Source organism: Apium graveolens, unplaced genomic scaffold (assembly GCF_009905375.1).
Source record: "Apium graveolens cultivar Ventura unplaced genomic scaffold, ASM990537v1 ctg7460, whole genome shotgun sequence".
NCBI lineage: Eukaryota > Viridiplantae > Streptophyta > Magnoliopsida > Apiales > Apiaceae > Apium > Apium graveolens.
The window spans coordinates 845-25,333 of record NW_027420341.1 but is presented as its reverse complement, the minus strand read 5'-3'; the positions used below and the strand labels follow the sequence as shown (position 1 = coordinate 25,333).

The following is a 24,489-nucleotide window of genomic DNA, read 5'->3' as shown; positions in this document are numbered from 1 at the left end:
AAAGGTTCATGAAGGCGCAAGGAGTTTGGTGTGCAATCGAAGAAGGATCCTAAGGGGGTCGTGGATGAGAAAATGGTGCAAGTGGCACTTGCAGCAATATATCAAGGTGTGCCCGAAGATGTGTTGGTGTCCATTACTGAAAAAGAAACAGCTAAGGAAGCATGTGAAGCGATCAAGACGATGTGCATGGGTGTGGAAAGAGTAAAAGAAGCAAAAGTGTAGATATTAAAAGGCGAGTTTGTGTCCTTAATCATGAAGGAAACGATAAACTCGAAGATTTTTGTATAAAGTTGAGTGGGATTGTGACTAATATGAGGGTCCTTGAGAAACAATGGAAGAATCGAGTGTTGTGAGAAAAATTCTACGTAGTTCCGGATAAGTTTGTTCAAATAGCTTCAAACATAGAACAATTTGGAGACATTAAGGTGATGACAGTTGAAGAGGTAGTTGGTTGTCTCAAAGTTTACAAGGAAAGGATGAAGGTCAGGTCTTAGAGCATAGTTGGACAACTTCTTCTGGAATCTCGGAATCAAAGAGCTAGAGGTGGTTCTTTCCGTGATAAGAGTAGGATAAAGTGTTATAACTGTAATACTATGGGACACTATGCTGCAGAATGTGATATATCGCGACGGGAAAGATAGAAGAGACAAGAAGTGAACCTCACACAGATCAAGGATGATGAACCAGCATTATTATGGACAGAAGAATGATGCCAGACAGGCAAAATAAAAGGTGCCAGACAGGTAAAGAAGTGCCAGATGGGCAGGATTTTTTTAAAGCGAAAAGGGCTAAATTTAAGTGCCATATGGGCAAAGAAGTTGAAAGCCAAACGGGTTAGGATGAATGCCAGACGGGCTAAGCCAAATGAGTTCATGATAAATTTAAGATTAAGGGGGTGATTATTGGAATAATCTTAAATTTAGTTATTAATTTGTGTTTTATTAGTTTTGAATAAATTGTATAGGCTTTAGTGAACGTTGTGTTGGTTAGCACAACAGTAGCTGTATGCCAGGTCAAAGTTCAATTTCAGAATTATCAGGGAAGTTAAAGAAGTGGAGTCATACTAGGAAGTTTAGTTGCTATTTTTTAGATATCACGTTATATTTCTAGACTAGTATATACTAGATTGTATCCATTCAGTTTGATAATAAGGAATGAGAAGCAGCTTTTTTTTCTTCTCCATACACAGTAGCCATGTGCTGTACTTTGTATCTAAAGCACAAGCCCATTACAATTTTTATTCTACACTTTCTCAATGTTATTAGGGAGAAAAAAAGAGATAAAAGGAAATTTTCCAAAATAGACAAACAGAACGACCGCCTAAACATCTATTGATATTGGGAATGTTAGGGGATGCTCGAATTGAAAATCATAGTTTTTCTGATGATGTTGGAGGTAGTAGAGCTCAACAACCCCCCTAACATAAGTGCTTCCGAATTTCTGTTCGAGGTTAATAAATATGGATGCCCTATTTATCCCAGAAATATTAAATTCAACTTTCTTAAAAATAAATGTATTTTTCGAAAAAAGTGTCCGCTATAAAATACCAACTCTCTTATAGATCTGGTGCAAAACAAATTATGGAATGAAGTTTATACCGTGATTCTGAGCACATAATCCACATATACAATCAACATTTAGATTACAACATGGTTTAAAAATGAACCATATTCGATACTGCAGGTATCCAAAATATCCAGTTAATTAAAATTCACATGATGATAGGAAACACAGTGAAACAAATTACACCTTTAGGCCATAAACATATATGTAAATGTGTGTGATCCTCATCTCTCAACCTCAATATATGTAAATGTATGTAATTAATATATAGCCAGCAAATGGCTAAACCTATGACAAGTAGTCCAGTATACTCTGTGCGTTACGTTTATGCCGTTGAGGTGCCAACGTATAATTCTGTGCGGTTTTAGACATTATTGTTATTATGTGCCTTTTTGGGACTACTCTGTTCACAATCATTCTTGTATCACCTTATACAACTAGTTTTAAATATATAAAAACCACAACCGAACGCAAAAAACAAGGAAACTGAAAAAGAAGGTACAATCTTTGTCCATGCCGTATACAAATAAGGATCCAAGAATTAATCAAAGCAACGCACCTCAACACCCTACAACACCAACAACATTCTAACATCGACTAACTTTCCACAAATAAATAAGAGGGCACACATTTGACATTCTATTACATACCAACAAACCAAAGTCAATGAGTATAAAACATAATAATGCTAGTAGTCCTGCACTCATAAAGTCGTAATAAGGAGTGTCCTCTGTTTTCAGTTGACATAATTTTTTGGCATAATCAAAATTCAAATAATAACTAATGAATTAAATTATAAGTACCAATAAAATTAGAACATATCCATATTAATAATAATACAAATGATAAAGCTACCATAGATGATAAAAATACAGATAGGAAAGAGAGAGAGAGAGAGAGAGAGGAGAGAGAGAGAGAGAGAGAAAGGGGGAGGGAGGGGGGAGAGAGAGGGGCGGAGAGAGAGGGGGGCGAGAGAGAGAGGGAGGGGGGAGAGAGAGGGAGAGAGAGAGAGATAAGAACAAAAGGAAGAAGTCTCAAACCTCAATTAGAAATAGATAACAGATAACAATAACCCAATCATTATAGCACAAAACCCCAATTAGAAGGAAAAAAGGAAGAAGTCTCAAACCTCGCAATAACCCAATCGATTCACCTCTTTGAAGCAGCACCCTCTTCGATTCCCCTCTTTGAAGCAGCACCCTCTTCGATTCCCCTCTTTGAAGCAGCACCCTCTTTGATTGTTCAAGCAGCAGCAGCCAAAACCCCACAATCGAATAAACCCAATCGATTCCCCTTTCTCAGAGCCAACAATTGAACCCTAGAAATCGATGGCCCTCTTTCTCAAAGCCATCACAGAGTCACAATAGATTCATGCAATTTCAATTCACGTAGTAGAATAGATGAAATCGCAGTTGAGATAAAATCGCAGTTGAGATTGAAATTGCAGTTGAGTAGAATAGTAGGAGAGACGAGTGAAATGAACATTTTAGTCACCCGCATATGTGTGTTAACCCGCGTTTGTTTTTAAATCTTTTTTTAAATTATTTCTTCTTACATTGGTAAAAAAGAAAACCGACACTGTATATTATCTTAATAGCGTCGGCTAAAAAAACTGACACAATAGCAACACCAACAGCGTCGGTCGTTTGACCAACCGACATAGAAGACCAAACTAGCGATGGCATTCAATTTGACCGATGCTATTCTAAATCTACAGCGTCAGTTAATTGAAACGACCGACGCCTTTAGCTTTGAAAAATAGAAAAATGCCCCGGTTCTCTATTTAACCGACACATTAGGCAGTAAGTGTCGGTTCTCTATTTAACCAACACTATAGGTGTGACTCCTAAAGTGTCTTCTGTACTAGTGTCTCCAAATCATGAGTAGGATATTTCTGTTCGTGTGGTTTCAATTGTCTTGATGCATACGCAGTCACCTTATCGTGCTGCATCAGAACACATCCTAATCCTTTATGAGAAGCATCACTATAAATTACAAAATTCCTTTGATCGTCTGGAAGTGAAAAAACAGGTGTCGTGATTAATCGTTGCTTCAATTCCTGAAACTTTCTTCACATTTATCGTTCCATATAAACTTTTCATTCTTTCGTGTAAGCTTTGTCATTGGTGTTGCAATCCTTGAAAATTTTCGAACGAATCGACGATAATATCCCGTTAATCCCAAGAAACTTCTTACTTCGGTGGGTGTTCTCGATCTTTCCCAGTTTGTAATGGCCTCAATCTTTGCTGGGTCCACTTTGATCCCTCATTACTGACTATGTTTCCTAAGAACTGAATCTCCTGTAGCCAAAACTCACACTTCGAGAATTTATCATATAACTTCTTTTTTCTTAAAATCTCCAAAACTGTCCTCAAATGTTCCGCATGATCCTCTTCCGTCTTTGAATAAATCAAAATATCGTCTATAGACATAATAACGAACTTGTCCAAATACTCCTTGAATATTTTGTTCATCAAGTCCATGAACGCTGCTGGTGCATTGGTCAATCCAAAAGATATTACTAAAAATTCATAATGTCCATACCTTGTTCAGAAAGCTGTCTTTGGTATATCTTCTGGCTTGATCTTTAGTTGATGATATCCCGATCTTAAGTCAATCTTGGAGAAATACTTGGCTCCTTTTAACTGGTCAAACAGATCATCTATTCTGGGTAACGGGTACTTGTTCTTGATTGTAAGCTTGTTGAGCTCCCTATAGTCGATGCACAATCTCATGCTTACATCTTTCTTCTTGACAAATAATACCGGTGCACCCCACGGGGATACACTGGGTCTGATTACTCATTTCTCTAATAACTCTTGCAATTGCTTCGCTAGCTCATTCATTTCAACAGGCGCCATTATGTACGGGGCCTTGGATACTGGTTCTGTTCCAGGTACTAAGTCGATTGCAAATTTAATTTCTTTTTCTGGAGGAAGTCCTAGTAACTCATCAGGAAACACGTCTGGAAATTCATTGACGACTGAAATATCTTCAAGTTTCACTGGCTCCTGTCTCCTATCACTCACATATGCCACGAAATGCTCACATCCTTGCCGTAGTAATTTTTTGGCTTAAATCATCGCTAAGAATTTCTTTACCTGCTTCTGACCTTTGAAGGTTATTATCCTTTCGTCTGGCATCTTCACCATTACCTTCTTATTTCGACAATCTATCTGGGTATCGTGCTTAGATAACTAATCCATTCCTAAAATAACATCAAATTCTCCTAACTTAAATGGTATCAAATCTACACATAACTTACTACCAGAAATCTCAATCTCACAATTCCCACAAACTTGATTAACAGATACACATTCTTGGTTTGCTAATTCCACAGTCATTATTTCATTTAAATACTCAACTGGACAATTTAACTTACTAACAAAATCTTGTGAAACAAATGATCGAGTTGCTCCCGAATCTATTAACACCTTGGCACATAAAGAATTCACATTAAGCGTACCTGCCACGACCTCAGTATCCTGGATAGCATCCTTCATAGACATGTCAAAATTTCTAGCCCTTGGAGTCTCATTCACTGCTGGGGTAGATCCCATAATCCTCAATGCATTACTGACTGGGGCTGGTGTCTTGCAATCCCTAGCCATATGTCCTGGCTTTCCACATTTAAAGCACGTAAATCCAATGGCTGGAACCTTAACAGCTGGATTCTGAATAGGCTGATCCTTATTTGCTGGTTCTTTTGCTGGCTGATTTCGGCACTCCCTTGAATAATGCCCTTTCTGGTTGCACTTAAAACAAACCACATTTAACTTATTACAAACTCCTCCATGCTTCTTCCCACATACCTGACAATCTAGAAAAGTTAACCTCAACTGATTTGCCTGATTCGCATTAACTGGACGGTTGCCCTGGCCTCCGTCGCCTGTATTTTTTCTCTTGAAATTAAAATTTCTCCCTAGCTGAAACTTGCCCTTCTTAAAATTTGGAAACTTTCCTGGTTGTGACTAACCTTCATTCCCTTCAAATTTCTTTTTCTTGCTTTCTTTCTCCTTTTGTGACATCTCACTCTCTGTCTCTGTAATCATAGCCTTCTGTACAACTCCTGCATAGGTATCCAATTCAAAAATGGCTACCTTCCCTCTGATCCATGGCTTCAAAGCTTGCTGGAATCTTTTAGCCTTCTTCGTGTCAGTATCCACATATGACGGCACATACCTTGACAATTCCTCAAACTTACTCTTATAATCCGTCACCGACATATTCCCTTGCTTTAATTCTAAAAACTTCAGCTTCATCTGATCTTGGACAAACTGAGGAAAATACTTTTCTAAAAACAACTCCTTAAACCTCCCCCAAGTAATAACATCTGTACCTTCCAACGTCTTTACCATCTCCCACCAATATGTGGCCTCATTCTTCAAATAGTAACTTGCAAACTCAACCTTCTATTCCTCCTTCACTTTCACTAAAATGAATGCCTTCTCTATCTCCTTTAACCAAACATTTGCTTGAATCGGCTCTAAGGAACCCTTAAATTCTGGTGGGTTTACTGCCTGAAAAGTTTTGAAAGTTACCTGGGGATTGGTTTGTCTTTGTTGTGGTTGTGCCAGGTGAACTGTTTGTTGGGCCAAGATTTGAAGAATCTGGGCTATTGCTGGGTCTATAGGTCCTGGGTTCACATTCTGATTTGTATCATCTTGGTTGTTATTGTTGTTGTTTGGTTTCTGCATTCTGGGTGTTGGTGCGAGTATTTCTTCTGGGAGGCATTTTTTGTAAAGAATCAAACAACTTATTTAGCTTTTAAATCAAATCCTTTTCATAAAAGAAAAGTTTGTAAAACAAAATCTCTATTTTAAAACGGTTGTAACAGTTGAACTAAATAAATTGCAATATTCTTTACAGAATATAAACAGTTATGGAAAATAGGGTACATGGTATCACAAGGGTATAACTGGTGCAATAAATAAGGTAAAGTAAAACAGGTGCAGTAAAATAAATGACACTTCTGGAAAAGAAAAGGTACTGGTATATATATATCAAAAGTTTTGGGTAGTACAAGCGTAAAGATGCTTCGGAAGTAAAAGAAAAAAGGTACAACAACCTACTAACTAGTCAGCAGCTTTAGTATATAAATACAACCCAAAAGTCTACAGATACATACTACACACTACTGTACATACTACATCATCAAAATAACACTGATCATCATCTCTATCTCTGGATCTCTGACTCAACTCCAAGGAAACTCTGGTCCTCCCAGGCTCTCAAAGTCCTTCATCACCTCAGTAGCCCATCCCATAAGTGCATCAGGGCCTCAGCCAGGTAATGTAGCTCCATGTAGCCTAGCCTCAAGAATCCTGCATTTCACATTAATCTCCTCCTGAAGCTCCCTCACACCATGATCAACATCAGTAGTCCTGATGATATGCTGCAGTTCTCGGATCTGGGCCAATATGGAATCACACTCCAATAAAAGAGCCTCATACCGGTAATAAGGAACTGGGTGCAATGTGGACTGGAATGGGCCACCTGTATCTGAATGCCCAGTGGAATCTTGATCAGCTGGTGGAGGTCCTCTTGTTAGATATATTTGATAATGTCATGACTAATATGATTTATGTATAGTTTTTAGATCTTACTTAAGCAGGACAAATCAGTACTTAACTGAAATCAGCACTTATACTGAAGCCAGAACTTAAGTGATCAATACTTAAGGATCAGGAGATATTTATTAGAAGATAATATCAGGACTTAAAGGAAACTTTCAGATAAGGAAGGCGATTGATTGAAAGGAAAGAAGATTGAGACAAACGTAAGAAGAGATATGCATGAAGAAGGAATTCTATAAAGAATGGAATACTTGGAAGAAAAGATAACTGATTGATATATTTTAGGAAGCAGAATTCAATTCCATATCAATTAGCAATTATCTTGTAACTGTGTAGTATATAAACACAGACATAGGGTTTACACTATAAGTGTTATCATTATCGAGAATATTATTCATTGTAACCCTAGCAGCTCTCGTGATATTTGTTCATCACTGAGAGAGGACAGTTCCATATTGTAACAGAGTTTATTGCATTGAATAAAGTCTGTTTTATGTTACTTGTGTTATTTGAATTCGATTTGATTGTGCTATACACTGTATTCAACGCCCTTCTACAGTGTGTGTGACCTAACAAGTGGTATCAAAGCAAATCTGTTAACACACAAACATATTAAGATCCAAAAATAATCATGTTTGAAGCAGAAACTCCAACCAAACCCACCAAAACTAAAGAACCTCCAAAGACTCAAATCCACATTCGATATGAGACCATTAGAGTTCCCATACTGAAACCATCTGAATATCCCATATGGAAGGTGAGGATGACTATGTTTTGGAAGCTACTAATCCGGAATATCTTGACAGAATCCATGAAGGACCTCACAAGCCAAACAAACTTGTAGTTGCAGTTACATGTGAAGCAGCAAAGTCTGTACCAAAGTAGAAGAGTGATTACACTGCTGAAGATATCGCATCAATTGCTAAGAATGCTAAGGTACGACAGTTGCTGCATAGTGGCATTGATAATGTAATGTCGAACAGGGTAATTAACTGCAAGACTGCAAAAGAGATATGGAATGCGTTAGAGACAAGGTGCTAGGGAACTGATTCGATTAAGAAGACTAGGAAAGCAATACTCACTCAAGAGTATGAACCCTTTGACTCAAAGTCTAACGAGTCATTGACTGATCTATATGACAGATTTGTCAAACTCTTGAATGATTTGTCACTGGTTGATAAGGAGTATGATATTGAAGATTCAAACCTTAAATTCCTGTTAGGTCTTCCTGAAAGTTAGGATTTGAAGGCAACAATTATAAGAGATAACTATAATCTTGAAGAAACAACTCTTGATGAAATTTATGGGATGCTCAAGACTCATGAACTTGAGATGGAACAAAGAAGCAAGAGGAAAGGAGGAAAGTCAAGGACATTTGCTCTTAAGGCTGAAGAAGAATCCCACAAGGCAGCTACCTCAAGGAAAGGCAAGGGAAAAGCGCTCATCACAAAATCTGATACTGAGTCATCAAGTTCTGATAGTGATGATGACTCAGAAACTGAAAGCTTTCCTGAGATGGATGCTGATGAAGAGATTGTGAAGCTGTGCGCTCTTCTGGTGAAATAATCATAGGGATTACATATAGGAAGTTCAGGAAGGGAAAAAAGCTTTCCAGGAAAGGTGCAAATTCTGATAAGAGGAATTTCAGAAAGTCTGAAGGCAAAGGAGGAAAGTCTAACAGAGGAGATTACACAAATGTCAAATGCTACAACTATGGTGAGAAAGGCCACATATCTCCTGATTGCAAGAAAGTGAAGAGTGACAAAGGCAAAGATCTTCTCATACAAAAGAAAAGCTGGACAGACACTTCAGATTCTGAAAGTGAGGAGAACTATGCCTTGATGGCAAATGCTGATAGTAGTTCTGATGCTGCTGAGTTAAAGGTACCTCAAACTACTTATGCCTTTCATACTGATGATATTAATGAGTCGAGAAGATATCTTAAAACCATGTTCATTAGTTATAGAGATCAAACTTTAACATGTGAAAGATTAACTTCTGAAAATCTTGCTTGTAAAAATAAGAATGATTATTTAGAAAAAGAGTTAGTCATATTTCATCAAACTCAGAAAGATAGAGATGATGTTTTCTATGTTAGGGATGAAGTACTTAAAATGAATGAATCTCTAAAAACTGAGCTAGAAAAGGAAAGAGCGATTATCAGGACTTGGACTAACTCTGGCAGAACAACTCAGAATTTGTTAAGTAGTGGGAACTGGAAAGAGGGCTTAGGTTATGGAGATGATAAGAATGATAAAGGAACTATAGAAATTAAGCCTAAAGTTGTTAAACAAAAGCCAAATCTAAAACCTGTTAAGTTTGTACTTGTAAAGTCTGATACTAAGAAATCAGAAGTTAAAGAGGAATTAACTTCTGACAAACTAAAACTGGAAATGATAACTGAAGTAAACGCAGGCTTAATGACGAAGAAGCAGCTTAAGCATAAGCTGAAAGATGTTAAGAATGTAAACAAGGTTCAATCACCTAGGAAAAATAGGAATGGAAAGGAAGGTGTGAATAAAAGCAATGATTATAAGCCTGTTCCTAATGCTCCTAGAAAAACATGTCATAACTGTGGAAGTTCTAACCATCTGGCTTCTTTTTGTAGGAAGAATAAGAACATAAACTCCTTACCTTCAAAGTCAGGAGTTAAGAGTCAGTTTGTTAGATATAAGCCACATAATCCTTATTTTCATTGTGGTAGTTTATGGCATTCCATTTATACTTGTAAGGAATATCATAGTTTGTACTATGATTATATCAAATAAAACCTTCTTTAAAGAAAGTTGGCATTGTTCCTTCTAGTGTAAGTTCTGATACAAAGTCTAATAGTGTAAATGCTGATAAGAAAAATGTTAACATAAACTCTGATGCAAAATCCGCTGCAAATGTTAAGCAACTTAATAAGGCCACAAGATCCAAGCAAGTCTGGGTCCTTAAAACTAATCATTAGTGGTCTTTGTGATTGCAGGGCAACAGGAAAAACATCTTAGTTCTGGACAGTGGATGTTCAGGACATATAACTGGAAATAGAGGCCCTGCTATCAGACTTTGTGGAGAAAGCTGGCCCAAGTGTTTCTTATGGAGATGGCAATATTGGAAAAACATTGGGATATGGAAATATTAATCTTGGGAATATCATCATTAAAGAAGTAGCTATGGTCTCAGGACTTAAACACAATCTGCTGAGTGTTAGTCAAATCTGTGACAGAGGTTATCATGTGGATTTCTTTGAAGAACACTGTGAAGTTGTAAGCAAATCAATATGCAAGTTGTTCTGAAAGGATATAGGCATGGTAACATTTATGAAGCCAAGATTTTAACAAATATTCATATCTTGCTGGATCAAGGTTTCTTGAATTTTATTCACCTTGGCATGAGTTGTTGAGTGTTGACCTTGAAGGTGCCTTGTACTCAATACAGTAACTCTCAGTTGTGCCTTGAAATCATCATTTATTAGCATTTCATCAGCTTTTGCCAGATGCTCAGCAAGAATCTTTTCAGAAGGAACAAAACTAACTGAGTTCCATTCTTTAGTCCACTCCTTTCCTCTAGGAGTTTCACTCCATGGTACTGGTGTTTCTCCTCTAACAAACTTCTTCAAGCCAACCTTTGACAGAATTACCTATATTGAGAAAATTCAGGAGAAGCAACAAACTCAGATTGATGAAATTTTAAAGAATCAAGCTTCTCACCAAACTCAACTCAATGAGATCCAATCCTCAGTGGAATTTCTTATCTCTCTTCTTTTACCTGCTGATGCCAAAAAGGGGGAGAAAGTGATTAAGTCCAAATGCAAATCTATTCAGACACTGAAGGGAAAGGATGATGGAAATGATGACCAGGGAAACTCTGATAAGGGTAGAGGTCAAGGTCAAAGCAAAGGATTTTTATCAAGTAAAGCTAGAATTACAAGTCAGGGAATAAGTTCTGATACTAGGAGAAGAATAAGTTCTGATTCTGGTAAAAGGATAAGTTCTGGTGAACATCTGGAACTTGATGAAGAAATTTCAAAGCAGTTATTTCTTAAAGAAAATACAGGAATGGACTTTGAGAGTCTAAAGGAAGAAGAAGCTAGACTCAAAGCAGAAGGTGTCAAGATAAAATCTAAAGCTTCTGTTATTGAAAAGAAATTTCCAAAGCCTAAGGGTATTGTGATAAAAGAAAGAACAAATTCCGAGGCAACCAAAGCCAAATCACAAGTTGAAATTGATCCAAGGTCCAAGGGTAAAGAAAAAGTTAATAAACCTGTAAAGGTTTATATGCTAGTCATGGATGAAGAAATAATTGTTGATGAAGAAGATGCTAGTCTTACTCTGATGCAAAAGAAGATTTTTCAAACAACCTCTGACATGGCTCATGTTGTTCAGAGTCAAGATGTAATAAGTTCTGATATGACATAGAAGCAAGCAACCTCTTGTATAGCTCAAGTTGGCTTGATATCAGATGATAAGGAAAAGGAATCCTCTGACATTGCTCATGTTATACCTTCAAAGATACTCCAACCAGGATTCACCAAAGCTAAACATACTCAATCTTTGAAGACTGTAACAAGTGGTTTTGAAGCAAGAGTTGTTACAGGAAAGGAAGCAAGAGATAAATATGGATTGGGTAGTTTTGATGAAAGAATAGTACATAACACTACCAATGATCCAACTTCCTTAAGTGAACAAGGTGTTGGAGCAACTCCTGAAAGATTGAATCGACTTGAATCTGTACAAATGGTTTACCATACCTTTTTGAAAAAACATATCTTGTTATATTTTATGATAGATGGAAGGGTATACCATATCAGGCAGAATGCTATACCACTGAAGTATTTTGAGGAACTGGAACATGTCCTATTCCTACTTCAAGTGAGAAACAGATTAACAGATAGTGCTGCAGGTTATTTAAAGTCACAAATTCAAAGACAGAAGAAGCTTTATTCTGTAAAGTCTGATAGCACATATTGTCCCAAGTATAGAGATCACAAAGGTGATATTGTTAAAATGAACCCTAACTCTACTAAGATTATAACTACTTTTCTGGGTTATAAGGCTGTGGAATTCAATTTAGAGTCTGACAAGGCATATCTGATTAGACTAGATCAGGAGATATGAAAAGCTAAGATAAATGATCTCAGAGCAGCTATTTTTCAAACTGGTGAAGATACAACTGAATTGATAAATGCTAAAAGGAGGATGGTTAATGAACTTGAATATGGTGAGAGATGTCTTTTGAAGAACTATCTCAGAACAACTCCTGACATCAAAGAGATCAGAAATTGAAGCCAAGTCAAAGATCTACAACTGCTTAAATTCTGAAGTGTGTACAGACTGAAGCTGTTATCAGACCTTAAGATGGTAAAGCTAAAAGGACTGTAAGTTGTAGTTATCTAGTCAAATTCTCATGTATTTGTACTTAATATTCTTGACATCATCAAATATTTGTTAAAATTGTATATTATGCTAATTTATAAGTTGGGGGAGATCGTTAGATATATTTGTGATGTCATATGTAATACGATTTGTGTTTATTTTTCAGATCTTACTTAACATGACAAATCAGTACTTAACTGGAAATCAACACTTATAATGAAGAAAAAACTTAAGATATCAGAACTTAAGTTATCAGAAGATATTTATCAGGAGATAATATCAGGACTTAAGGAGACTTTCAGATAAGGCAGGCGGTTGATTGAAAGGAAAGAAGATCGAGACTAAGACATAAAGAAATATGCATGAAGAAGGAATTCTATGAAAAATAGAATACTTGGAAGAAAAATAACTAGTTGATATATTTTAGGAAGCAAACTTATATTCCATATCAATTAGAACATTATCTTGTAATTGTGTAGTATATAAACACAGGAATAGGGTTTACACTATATGTGTTATCATTATCGAAGTTATTATTCATTGTAACCCTAACAGCTCTCGTAATAATTAGTTCATCACTGAGAGAGGATAGTTCCATATTGTAATAGACTTTATTGTGTTCAATAAAATCTATTTTCTATTACTTGAGTTCTTATATTCGATTTGATTGTAGTAAACACTGTATTCAACCCCCTTCTACAGTGTGTGTGACCTAACAAAATCCTAAAAATTATGTTACACCCCTAAAATATATTGTTTCTAACATCCGTACAGATGGATCATCGAAATTTTATTTTAAAAGAATCGATACTTCATTTGCAACAATAGCGCAGTTTAGGTGTTAGTTTATTTTGAGTGCTTTGATTGCTATAATATCTCACAAACTAAATATATAAAATCCTAAATTTCATGGTACACACCTAAAATAGATAGTTCCTAACATCCGTATGGAGGGATCGTCGAAAGTTTATTTTAAAAAAATCGATACTTTATTCGGCACAATAGCGCAGTTTTGGGGTTAGTTTATTCTGACTACTTTGACTGCTATATTATCTCACAATATATATATATATGTATAATCCTAAATATGATGGTACACCCCTAAAGTAGATAGTTTCTAACATCTGTATGGATGAATCATCGAAATTTAATTTAAAAAAATTAAAGGAGTCAATTAAGGAGTCTTTTCTTTTAAGTAAAAATCAATTGTTTGTATAAGATTACATTCAAACAATGTGGTATAAAACACATTTTCATCTGTGGTGTAGTGAATTGCACCTCATATTGCTATGTGGGAGGTCACGGGTTCAATTACCAGGTTGTGCAAAATTTTTATTTAACCTTCAATAGTACTTCAACCTCACCACAAATGTGTCCCACCTGTGGCCACATTAGCAGAGTGTACCCTTCACCATGTCATTAGTGGAGCCCCACCAGATGGGGACCACAATCACCACTTCAGCCATGTGGGAACCCCAACTGGCACGTCAATAGTGTGGGGCCCAGAACTGGCACGTCAGCATGTGGGGCCCATATATGGGGACCATACTGTCACGTTAGCAATGTAGGGCACACATGCGGGACCCACCAGCCACGTCAGCAGTGTGGTGTCACCCATGTGGGGACCAAAGCTGCCACGTCAGCAACGTGGGGAGTATGTGGCCCACAGATGGGACCCACCGGGGTCATGTCAGCAACTGGGAACCCCCATGTGGGACCCACGTGTGACTACTCAGCAGAATTTTAATTGTTTTTTAATAAAAATGAATATTTTAGTTTATACTATGGCTTGGCAACACTTTAACAACCTATGCTAATATAATAAAAACATATTATAATAGGGTAGATTATCATAATGATATGGTAAAATTTTCTACGGCAACATCACTTAATCATGTTGTATAAGGTCGTTTATGGCGTAGTGGTAGTTAAAAGTCTCTGTTTTTGACATCGGTTCTGTACTATGTGAAAGACTCTATAATACATCATTTCTAACTAAATAACTGATGTATTAAACATACAAAGACATTACTTACTATCCGATATCTTAGACACGTACTAAGATATCCGTTAATAATCGATGTAAAAAATAAGAACGATGTCAATAAACAAAATATATAAATGATGTCTATATATATAAACTACATACATACATGCCAAAACAAAAATAAGCCGAATCAATCATAGATAAATAATCAAAACTTTGATTATCATTATCAAACTAATACAAAGCATTCGAATATAAAACACTGACGAAATAAAAGTCATATATAATGTCAAATAAATAACATTATTATGTTAAAATGAAATTCATGTACTAATCTTTTTCAATGAGAATTTTTATATAAATGCAACAGTTTAACAATCCTCTCTAACATCTGCAACACGCGCTTGCATTACCACAAGATGCATAAATTTTAAAATTTTTAGTTTTTATATAAAGCTTAGCTTCGTTGTTATTGAACTAATTTGGAGATGTCAAATTTTTAAGCATGACATTGACAGTTTTAGAGCACAAAACAATTAATGTGTTTCGCCACTTGAAGCCAAATACCTGGTAGGAAAATACAATTCAAAACTATCCTATTATCATGATCTACCTTTAGGTATGCTTTAGACTACCCTATTTTCATCAGCTACCAATATCCCCCTTAATATTCACATAATCAACATTAATATTTGTGACCAAATTTTTAATTTGACTATTATGAGCCACTACATCACTATCATAATTTAACAAACTACAAAAATGCAAACTTTCAGTACAATTCAAAAACCTAAACATTCCATATTATAGCCTTCCCTTATGTTGTTTTTCAAAACCTTCTATCAAACCTTTTGCATCAATATTGTGGTTTTATCAAGAATTGGTCGGTTAAAAAGCTAAAAATGTCAAATTTATATGGTCGATTTAAGCCTAGTCAGTTATAACATTTGGTCCTGTTGAACCCTTTTAACCTCAGTCAGTTATGTCCCACCTCAATATATAGAAAGTGGGGTCTTTTCTGTACATATGGCTATACATGTCAATAACCGACCAACCTTAACCGACCAACCTTAACCGACAAACATTTAAGGATACGGTCGGTTTTACTCTTTAATACAGTCATTTATGTATTCTGGTAGTCGGTTTTTACTGTATATTTATGGTAAAATTTGGTCGGTTATGTCTTAGGTCGGTCGCTTTTTTGGGTTTTTTAGACAAAAAAATAATGGTTTTCTGCAGTTCCTGCAGTGCCATTCCAAAACCAAAAATGGATTTCCAAAACCAATAATACAATTTCAAAACCAACAATGCAATTCAAGTACACAAACAACCTACAAAACATTCAACCAATAAAATAAATATTCACAAACATACATGATAAATATTAAGCGAGAAAAAGTTAAATTTCATTACAAACCGAGATAATACCAATTTTAAGGATGATATAACCGGACATCCAACAAACTGGTGCATCAAAATTGTCTTAACTTACAACAGAAGTTCCGATTTTTAAATTAATTAAAGTTCATAGAACTTTATAATTAATCCGACAAAGAAACAGAAGAAGATGATCCACCATCATTATTTTGGCCACCATCACCAACATCAGCACAACCACCACTATAATTACCACCGCGACCATCCTCATTGTTCGAAGCCTCATCCTCGGTGGTATAATCATTTTAAACCTCCAAATAAAGTTGTTCCTATATAAATATATAAACCTGTATAAACCAATTTAAAAGCAGGAATAAAATTAAATTTACAATATACCTGTTGAACCTGCGTTTTAGGTTTTTCGACAATATCTTCAATTAATGTTCCGACAATGTGAACAACCTCACTACCAATGAGATTATTCCATTGCAGCCTCTGACTTGGGTTAGAAGAGGGCGGTGCGTGCAAATGTGGGTATTTCCTCATCGAATATCTCATGAGCGAATCGATGTGGATTGGCGCGGATGAGAATGAGTCGGCTTCGCCTCTGGTGGAATCTCTATAGCGTGTAGTTGTGTAGGAATGAGGTCAGTGGCTCGAGCATTTTCACCTTCGAGGAACCCCGTTGCTTCCATCCACTGATCCTATAGGTCATCCCTCATACTTGTTTGAGTAATATCCAAGTGCATCCACTCAAGTATAGAGACATAGCATTCCTGCACAGTTTTCAAGTGAAATTATAACAAAAGAAAATTGTAGTACTTATAATATAAACAAGCAAGCATGTACACTAAAACTATTTGAATAACTACCGCAATGTGCATGGCATGCAGAGTAGTGTAGATGAGATTTTATGGATCAGAGCCGACTCTCTTATGACATTTATCCCACACCTCAAGTCTGGTTGATTTCTTCTTGTTTTGCTTTATAATTTCCTTAATATCAATAAATTAATTATATTAGCATATATAGTTTGGTAATAAAAACTTGAGTGTGTGCGTAGATGTTTAAATAAGATAACTCCCATATGGTATTGAATGACCGGGCATCGGCACTATGCAACCTTTTTAAGAGTTGACGATTAGCGGCTCCGAGGATGACAAATGTGAATGTCCCTTATTGGTTTCCCAATTGTTCAACATATCTTTCCAAAATAAAAGGGACCAATATGATGGCTTTAACAACAACCTGGACACCCCGGTCCCTTTCCATTTTCTTGGTTCTTTTTTAAGCTCATTCATAGTCCTTTTAAATTCTTATGGTAAGATCTTCGTACTTTAGGTAAGGTTGAACTTCAGGAGATTTTAGAAGAACGTATTCTTTGAAAACTTTTAATTTATCGGAATTTTGTACGTCAAACAAAACGTCATTACGATGCAAAGTAATCTCCGAATCAGAGGTAAAGAAAAAGAGAACAAATATCAAGAATATCCTCTTCCATATGTTCGATAATTGAACCCTCAACTCTTGCTTTATTACTGACTTTTTGTTTAAGTTTCCCGAAAAAACGCTCAATCAGATATATCCAATACCAATAAGCAGGTCCATCAAGTCTAATTTCTTCCACTAAATGTATAATCAAGTGTTCCATCAAATCAAACCAACTTTTAGGAAAATTTGTTTCTAACAAGCACAATGCTTTAAGAACCGATTTTTTCCATTATTTTCAAATCATTTTTTGTAACCACCTATGACCGCAAATATGATTTTTGTTTTTGAAATTACCGTGATGGCATCCACAATAGGTGTCGATAGAAGTTCACGAATTGCAAGAGATAATAAGTTTTTTACAAAAATATAACAATCACGTGATTTAAATTCATAAAATATACACTTCTCATTATTGTAACAACGAGATATATTTGAAGACTAGCTATCTAGAAGTTTCAAAGAACTTATCCATTGACACAAAAGTTTAAGTTATTTTCTAGTGAAAGAATAAGGTGCGCTAGGCGACTTGTCATTTTCATCGATCCATAAATGAGGCAATGAGAGGCCTTAGACAAATATTAATATCTTTACCAATGCTATTCGGAATCAGCAATATATCGGTCATAAATATATAAGGCCTTTTCATACACGTCGATGGTGGAAGATTATAAGCAACTACAGTCAAGGGCCACACACTTTTTATGTTTTTTTCCGGTAGGGCCAAAAGGATTGAAACCATCGGTCGCAAGGCCAAACCTTATATTGCGAATCTCTTGAGCAAATGATGGATATCAACGGTCAAAATGATTCCACTCTTCTCCATCTGCAGGATGACTGATTTCTTTATCTTTATATCACGATTCTTATACCTTCTCCTATGATCGGATGTATCCGATGACATATACATACGTTGTAGTCGAGGAAACAAAAGGAAAATGTCTTAAGAATTTTTAGTATTTTCTTACCATCTTTTCTCGAAACATCTCGATTACGATCTTGACCACATATATCACACACAAATTTATCCTTCACATCTCCATAAAATAACATACAATCGTGCTGACATAAATAAATTTTCAATATTCAACCCTCAAACCCTTTATAATCTTTTTCATTATAAAATAAGTTTGAGGAAACGTGTGTTTTTTTGGTAACACATCCGTGAAAAGGTTAAGCGAACTATCAAAAGCTATATTACTATACTGTGAGTTATTTTTGAATTTGGAAAATTCATAGTAAAGCTTATTCTTGTATACTTTGTATTACCGGGATAAATAGGTTCTCCATTTTCAACAATCATTTATACAAATTTTTGGCAATATCATTTCCATCTTCTTCTACATTACTAGTTCCCCGATCCACGGTATCATAAAATTCACGATTTCTTCTGGAAAAATCGTTCAACATCGCATTCAAATCTACTAGTTGTTCTACCCTAAGAGGTTCCGAAATACAATAATGATGTGATGTTCGACAACGTTTCCTTCCCACTTTTTCGATGATCGACATCCATATGATGTAACCCTCAAGTGTCCCTTTAGCGAGCAAATAAAATCTAAAATCCTCAATATCTAACCAATACAAATTCTTACAATATTTACAAGGACATTTCATTCTACCATCTTATTTCTTTCCATTTTTTCTTGCAAATTTAAAAAAAAAATCTACACCACTTCTCTATATGGGAGTTAACGACGTGATTTCCAATCCAACTTCGATCAATGTTTGTCATCTACATACAAACATTTTATAAATTAAACAAGTAATTTGACAAGTATTTCATGAAAAATATGCATTTAATGTAAATACACACATATTTAATACATAAACATAAACAAGTAATACACACCCACACATACAAACACAAATTTAATAAAAATAAAAAAAAGAAAAGATTTACATTATATGTTTGTATCACTTCTCGTTCTCAATTCTTTCTATTCTTTTCTTTTTTTCAATTTCTACTCATTTGGAGATATGAGAGCTTAAAACCGGCTATCCTTGAGTTATGACTTTCGTACAAAACTATGTTGTTCCATGGTAAAAATGTACAAATTTTTCTAAATAAAATCACTTTTTAATATTTTTCTGGTAAACTCATAATCAACCATGATCGAGGGTCAGTGTGATTCGTGCCATTTCAGCAATATAATCGACCACATCTCTGTGCTCGATTTTAATGTTGCCACGTCATCAAAAACGGTATGATTTTGTCGATTCATACAGTAATAACCGACGATTACGCGGTCAGTCGGTTTAATTTGCCGAATTTTCGTGCGGTGCTTTTATGTGGTCGGATTTATTCTCTTTTTTTTCCAAAAATATTATTTTGAAAATAAATTTTTAACTAATATACTTTTTAAATAAGTTTAAAATGTAGGTATTTTAGACAATTTTTATACTTATTTTTAATTACCTTTTTTAACAAAAGAACTTCTACCTTGGCCTTAGGATATGATTAATTTTTTTTTTTGCTAACAATCACGAAATATTATTATCATATTAAGTAAAAGATGGTTAAGGTATATGTTCAATGGTGTATTTTTTTCCTAAGAACAAATATACTATCAGCCTTAGCTTATATGATTATTTTTTCCTTAACAACCACTAAATATTATTATCATCTTAAAAATACACACTAATAAATAACTGCCAATTACATCATGCTATTGGTGCTTAAATAAACTAGTAAACCAAATTGCTGATTAAATAAACTACTAACACATAACAAGCCAATGACAAACAACACATGCTCCTGCCAGCTATATAGCTAAAAAACAGCAAGCATCTTAGTTCAATATTTGGTAATTAAAATAAAAGTGTTCAGCATATGGTAACTGCATCTTAGTTCAATATTTGGTAAGTAAAATAAAAGCATCTTAGTTCAATATTTCTTATTTCATCTAGGTATATATCCAAATTTTCATGGTTCTTGTGAGTAGCTAGAAAGGAAAAATGTACTCTGATTGGCCTCCAAAAACCTGCACACAATATGGTTAGTGTTGTTTATTAGTATTGGCTCAGCAAAGCAAATTGAGGAACAAAGCCAACATGCTCTCATTATTTTGGAATAAAAAGAAATTATAGGACCATAGACTGAAGAAAGTTAATATAAACTGTAGGACGGCAGCCTTTGTTGGTAGAATTAGTAAAAACTGAAATCTTCTGCAATGCAGTTAATCAAAAGAAAGAGACATACTTCAGCAATTCAATTATCTCTTGTTGAAGTTTCAGCAGTGATTCCTCGTCAATGTTAGCAGCACGCAAGAACCTTGGCAACTTAACTGTAATTGAAATAGATGATCAATTAACATTAAAGAATTCCCCATCATAAAAGCCTTGATTTGAGGTACAGGCAAACTTGTCTATGTCTGAAACTCTTGTCATTTATATATAGCCAAAAAGTCTAGTAGCATGATAGGTCTTGAAATGAAATAGTTTCATACTATTTAAACTGATGCTTTCAAAGTCTCTGCAAGCAATTATAGTACCTAGCCACCATATTAAATTAAAAAAAAATAGCATGTATAGAAAAGAAAATACCATGAAACTTCATTTAAAATAATCTAAATAGCTCTCTAAGAATTGTCTAGCTTACCAAAAAGACGCAAAAAATGTTCAGCTCCATATATGGTTGAAGGCTGGATATTCTTTGCACGCACTTCGTCATATTGCTGGAGCTCAGTTTTGTAGAGAAGCTTTGTGGACAACGCTTTGTTGAAGTAATTGCACAAACCTTTTAAGATTTCTGGAATTGTCTCTCTTAACCTTTAACCCCAAAGCAAAGCATGTCAGAAGTTAGATGACTTCTAGATCAACAGAAACACCTAGGCCGTGGAACTATATATAAAGAATATTACAAAATAAAACAACAAAAGTTAGTGACATCAAATATTTTTTTTATATCACTGAAAGTAAAAGTCAGTTATTTCTTTTTGATGTTGACCTACATATAAAGAACAAACTGTTGTAGAATACATTGTAGGATTTAAGCCTAAGCACACATATTCTCAAATAATTCAATACTAACATCAATTATAAATAAGAAACTTACTCCTCATCTTCATTCACCCTGAACTCATTGAACATCTTCAAAATGCCATCGACGCTGGGAGAACGCGGGAGCCCAACAAGCTGTAAGTCACCAGGCAAGGATATAAGTATGAAGGATACATAGATCACATACGGTACACTAACTATGAAGGTATAATATCAAGGGCAGTTCAAGGGAGCTAATTCATATCACTGAAAAATTTCGAAAAAGTTAAATTAACATTATATTAGGATCAAAGAATTCCCAATCGAGTTAGTGCCAGAAGAGGTTTACAAGAAATGTAGATGATGAGTTTGATTCTAAACTCCCCCTGCTCCACACCTTTGCTTAAAAAATATATCAACTAACTGAAAATATAAGATAGTTTCATTTAAGATTATAGGATGGACTTAGAGCTAAATATGATGTGTACCTGGTTAGAAACTTGTACAGTGAAGATTATATAAAACGAGGTGAAGAGTTTAATTTAGTAAAACAGAAATTCGAGTACCTTTGATGAATTTGTTACATATTCTCTATCATTCAAAAGTTGAGTCTTGAGTGCCTGTGGTATTTCAATACTCAACTTATTTTCCTCCATTATTAAAGGATCCTCCTGATAAATAACAAAAATTGAAATAGCATTTAACTGACTGAAAAATAAAATGTAAGAAACAATTAAAATATGAGTCTATCCAAGATCTAAAAGATAATAATTATTATTAATATAAAATAAGGCACAAGATATAATGGATAGCACAAAAATTGAGTGACATTGGTGATCTAACAATAAAAATATCACTAGATATTATCACAGCATTAACAACATCATGAAAATATGCACTTGTCATTTTTAAATAACAATTGAGAGCATAATTAACTTGAAACCATCAACCTCTTGTAATCAAAGTGTTAGTCTTTTATCATTGTTTGAACCTCGAATGGCAAAAATACTTTGCATTCTTGGAGTTCATTTCGGTCTTTCTCAAAAATTGGATTATAACTCAAGAACCTTCACTTTTATCTTACTAAGAATATGACAATTATTATTTGCATACCACCTCAAGGTGTATCTTGGAACCACCTCTTGTTGCATGTGACCATAACATAGGTATTAATATTAATTAAAAGAAGGCGAGGTTGAAACAAATACAAAATATTTGTGCATATAAATATACCATAGCTGATCTACCACGCTTCCCCAAGTGCTTTTGAGAACATTCTTCACTAAATTTCTTGAGGAGTTGAGCATCTAATATCCATTCATCGTACCTGTGAGTTTGAAAGTTTTTAACAATGTTCTAGGAGGAGGCTAACATGCTTAAAAAGCAAGCTATTAGAAAAAATATGAACATAAAATAGTTGAACAAACATTGAACTAAAGAACTTTTCATGAGCATGTAACCCACTCAATAATATTCAAATTAGCTATTATAACAATAATAAATAAGATAATAATGGATTTAACATAATATAAAGACTACTATAATTGATCTAATTACAAGAACACAAACGTATTAAGGAAAGAAATTATAGAACAAAAAATTTATTAGAAAAAAGTATTTTATTCTCAATGTAAGGTGCTTCCTCTTACTAACCTTTTATTCCAACCCTGCACATATAAAGTGACAATAGGTTATTAAAAAATGATTAATACTAATAATATTCATTGCTCATGAAAAAATACAAGGTTTTAATAAAGCAATACTCACAATATAATGAACCCAATATGTCCATGCCTCTATTTGTTTCTCGTATTCAACCTTGCGCACCTATAAAGAAAATAGAATTTATACCTTTTTTATTGCAAAAGCAAACCAAAAGAATGTTAAAGATGCAAAGGCAATAAAAGCACAAAAGATGACTGACCAATTGCTCAAATATATGCAGCAAGGTGGTAAATAGCTTACGGAATCACGCTATATTAATGATAAAAGAAAAATAAATATGCAACAATGACTTTCATGAGGAGCTAAAACTAAATACCTTAGTGCACATTTCATGTATTTGGACATAGTCACTATAGTATAAGTGCACAGCAAAAATCAACATCTTTGGGATTTAATCCTCAAATTGTGATGTTTGATATGATGTTTGCGAAAAAAGCACTTTGACAACTTCAAAGTATGTATTAACTTCTTCAAATAATCTGAATCCTCTTGAGGACAATAAGAGAACTTCAAAGTATGTATTAACTTCTTCAAATAATGTGACGATACAATAAGAGAATTGTGAAATAACAATGCATCAATTATTTTCCCTTCCCATATAATTATATCATGAGCAATCAATGTAAATCACCCAAATTCAATCACACACATTAATTAAAACAGATAGGAATCACTCCAATGATAAAGAAAAACTTAAAAGATAAAATTGCAAGTGCGATACCTTGGCCGGATACCACTTGCCACCATAAAAGGCCAGGACTTTTTCACCTTCAAGATAAAGACTGTTTGTAAGAGAATCGGAGACTCCACTGTTTGATCGTCCCATTTCTGTATGAATTTTGTTTCTTTCAACCTACAATTACAATGGTTGTTATATCCCTTTTGAAACAAACAAAATCAAGACCTTATTACATAACTCTTTATAAACATAAACTTGGCTACATAGGATAGAAGTACCTGTTCTTGACTGACTGATTGGCTAATAGTTTGTTAATTTTTTTGCACCAGATCTAAATGTCTAAGACTAAGAGAGTGCTTGTTTTATAACGGACACTTTTTTCAAAAAATACATTTATTTTTTTGAAAGTTTTATTTAGAACCTATATTATGAATTTTTTTCAATCTTATGAACCAGATCTATAAAGTCTAAGACTAAGAAGGGATATTTTATAACGCATAACTTTTTTCAAAAAATACATTTATTATGAAGACAGTTTTAATTAAAAACATATATTAGGCACAATATTTTAGTGGTATTTCATATTTGGACACAATATTTAATCACTTTTATTAAAAGATTTTTTCAGTTACAAAAAAATATAGTTATAATTATTTTCGTAATTTTTTACTTTATAGCGATATTTTTAATTAATTTAGGTATTTTACTATTTGTGAATAAATTTGAGTAGAAATTAAATTCTGATTAAAAAAT

The 24,489-nt window shown here is 34.5% G+C and overlaps 1 protein-coding gene across 1 annotated transcript; it reads right to left on the bottom strand.

Moving 5' to 3' along the window:
- Positions 1-21,707: 21,707 nt before the first annotated feature.
- Positions 21,708-23,883, bottom strand: LOC141704135 (protein MRG1-like). Its single transcript, XM_074507456.1, has 6 exons — positions 23,779-23,883; positions 23,100-23,159; positions 22,986-22,999; positions 22,566-22,659; positions 21,899-22,003; positions 21,708-21,755 (listed from the first exon to the last, which is right to left on the bottom strand). Exons 1-6 carry the CDS (start codon positions 23,881-23,883, stop codon positions 21,708-21,710), a joined length of 426 nt encoding a protein of 141 aa, XP_074363557.1.
- Between the last annotated feature and the right edge of the window lie 606 nt (positions 23,884-24,489).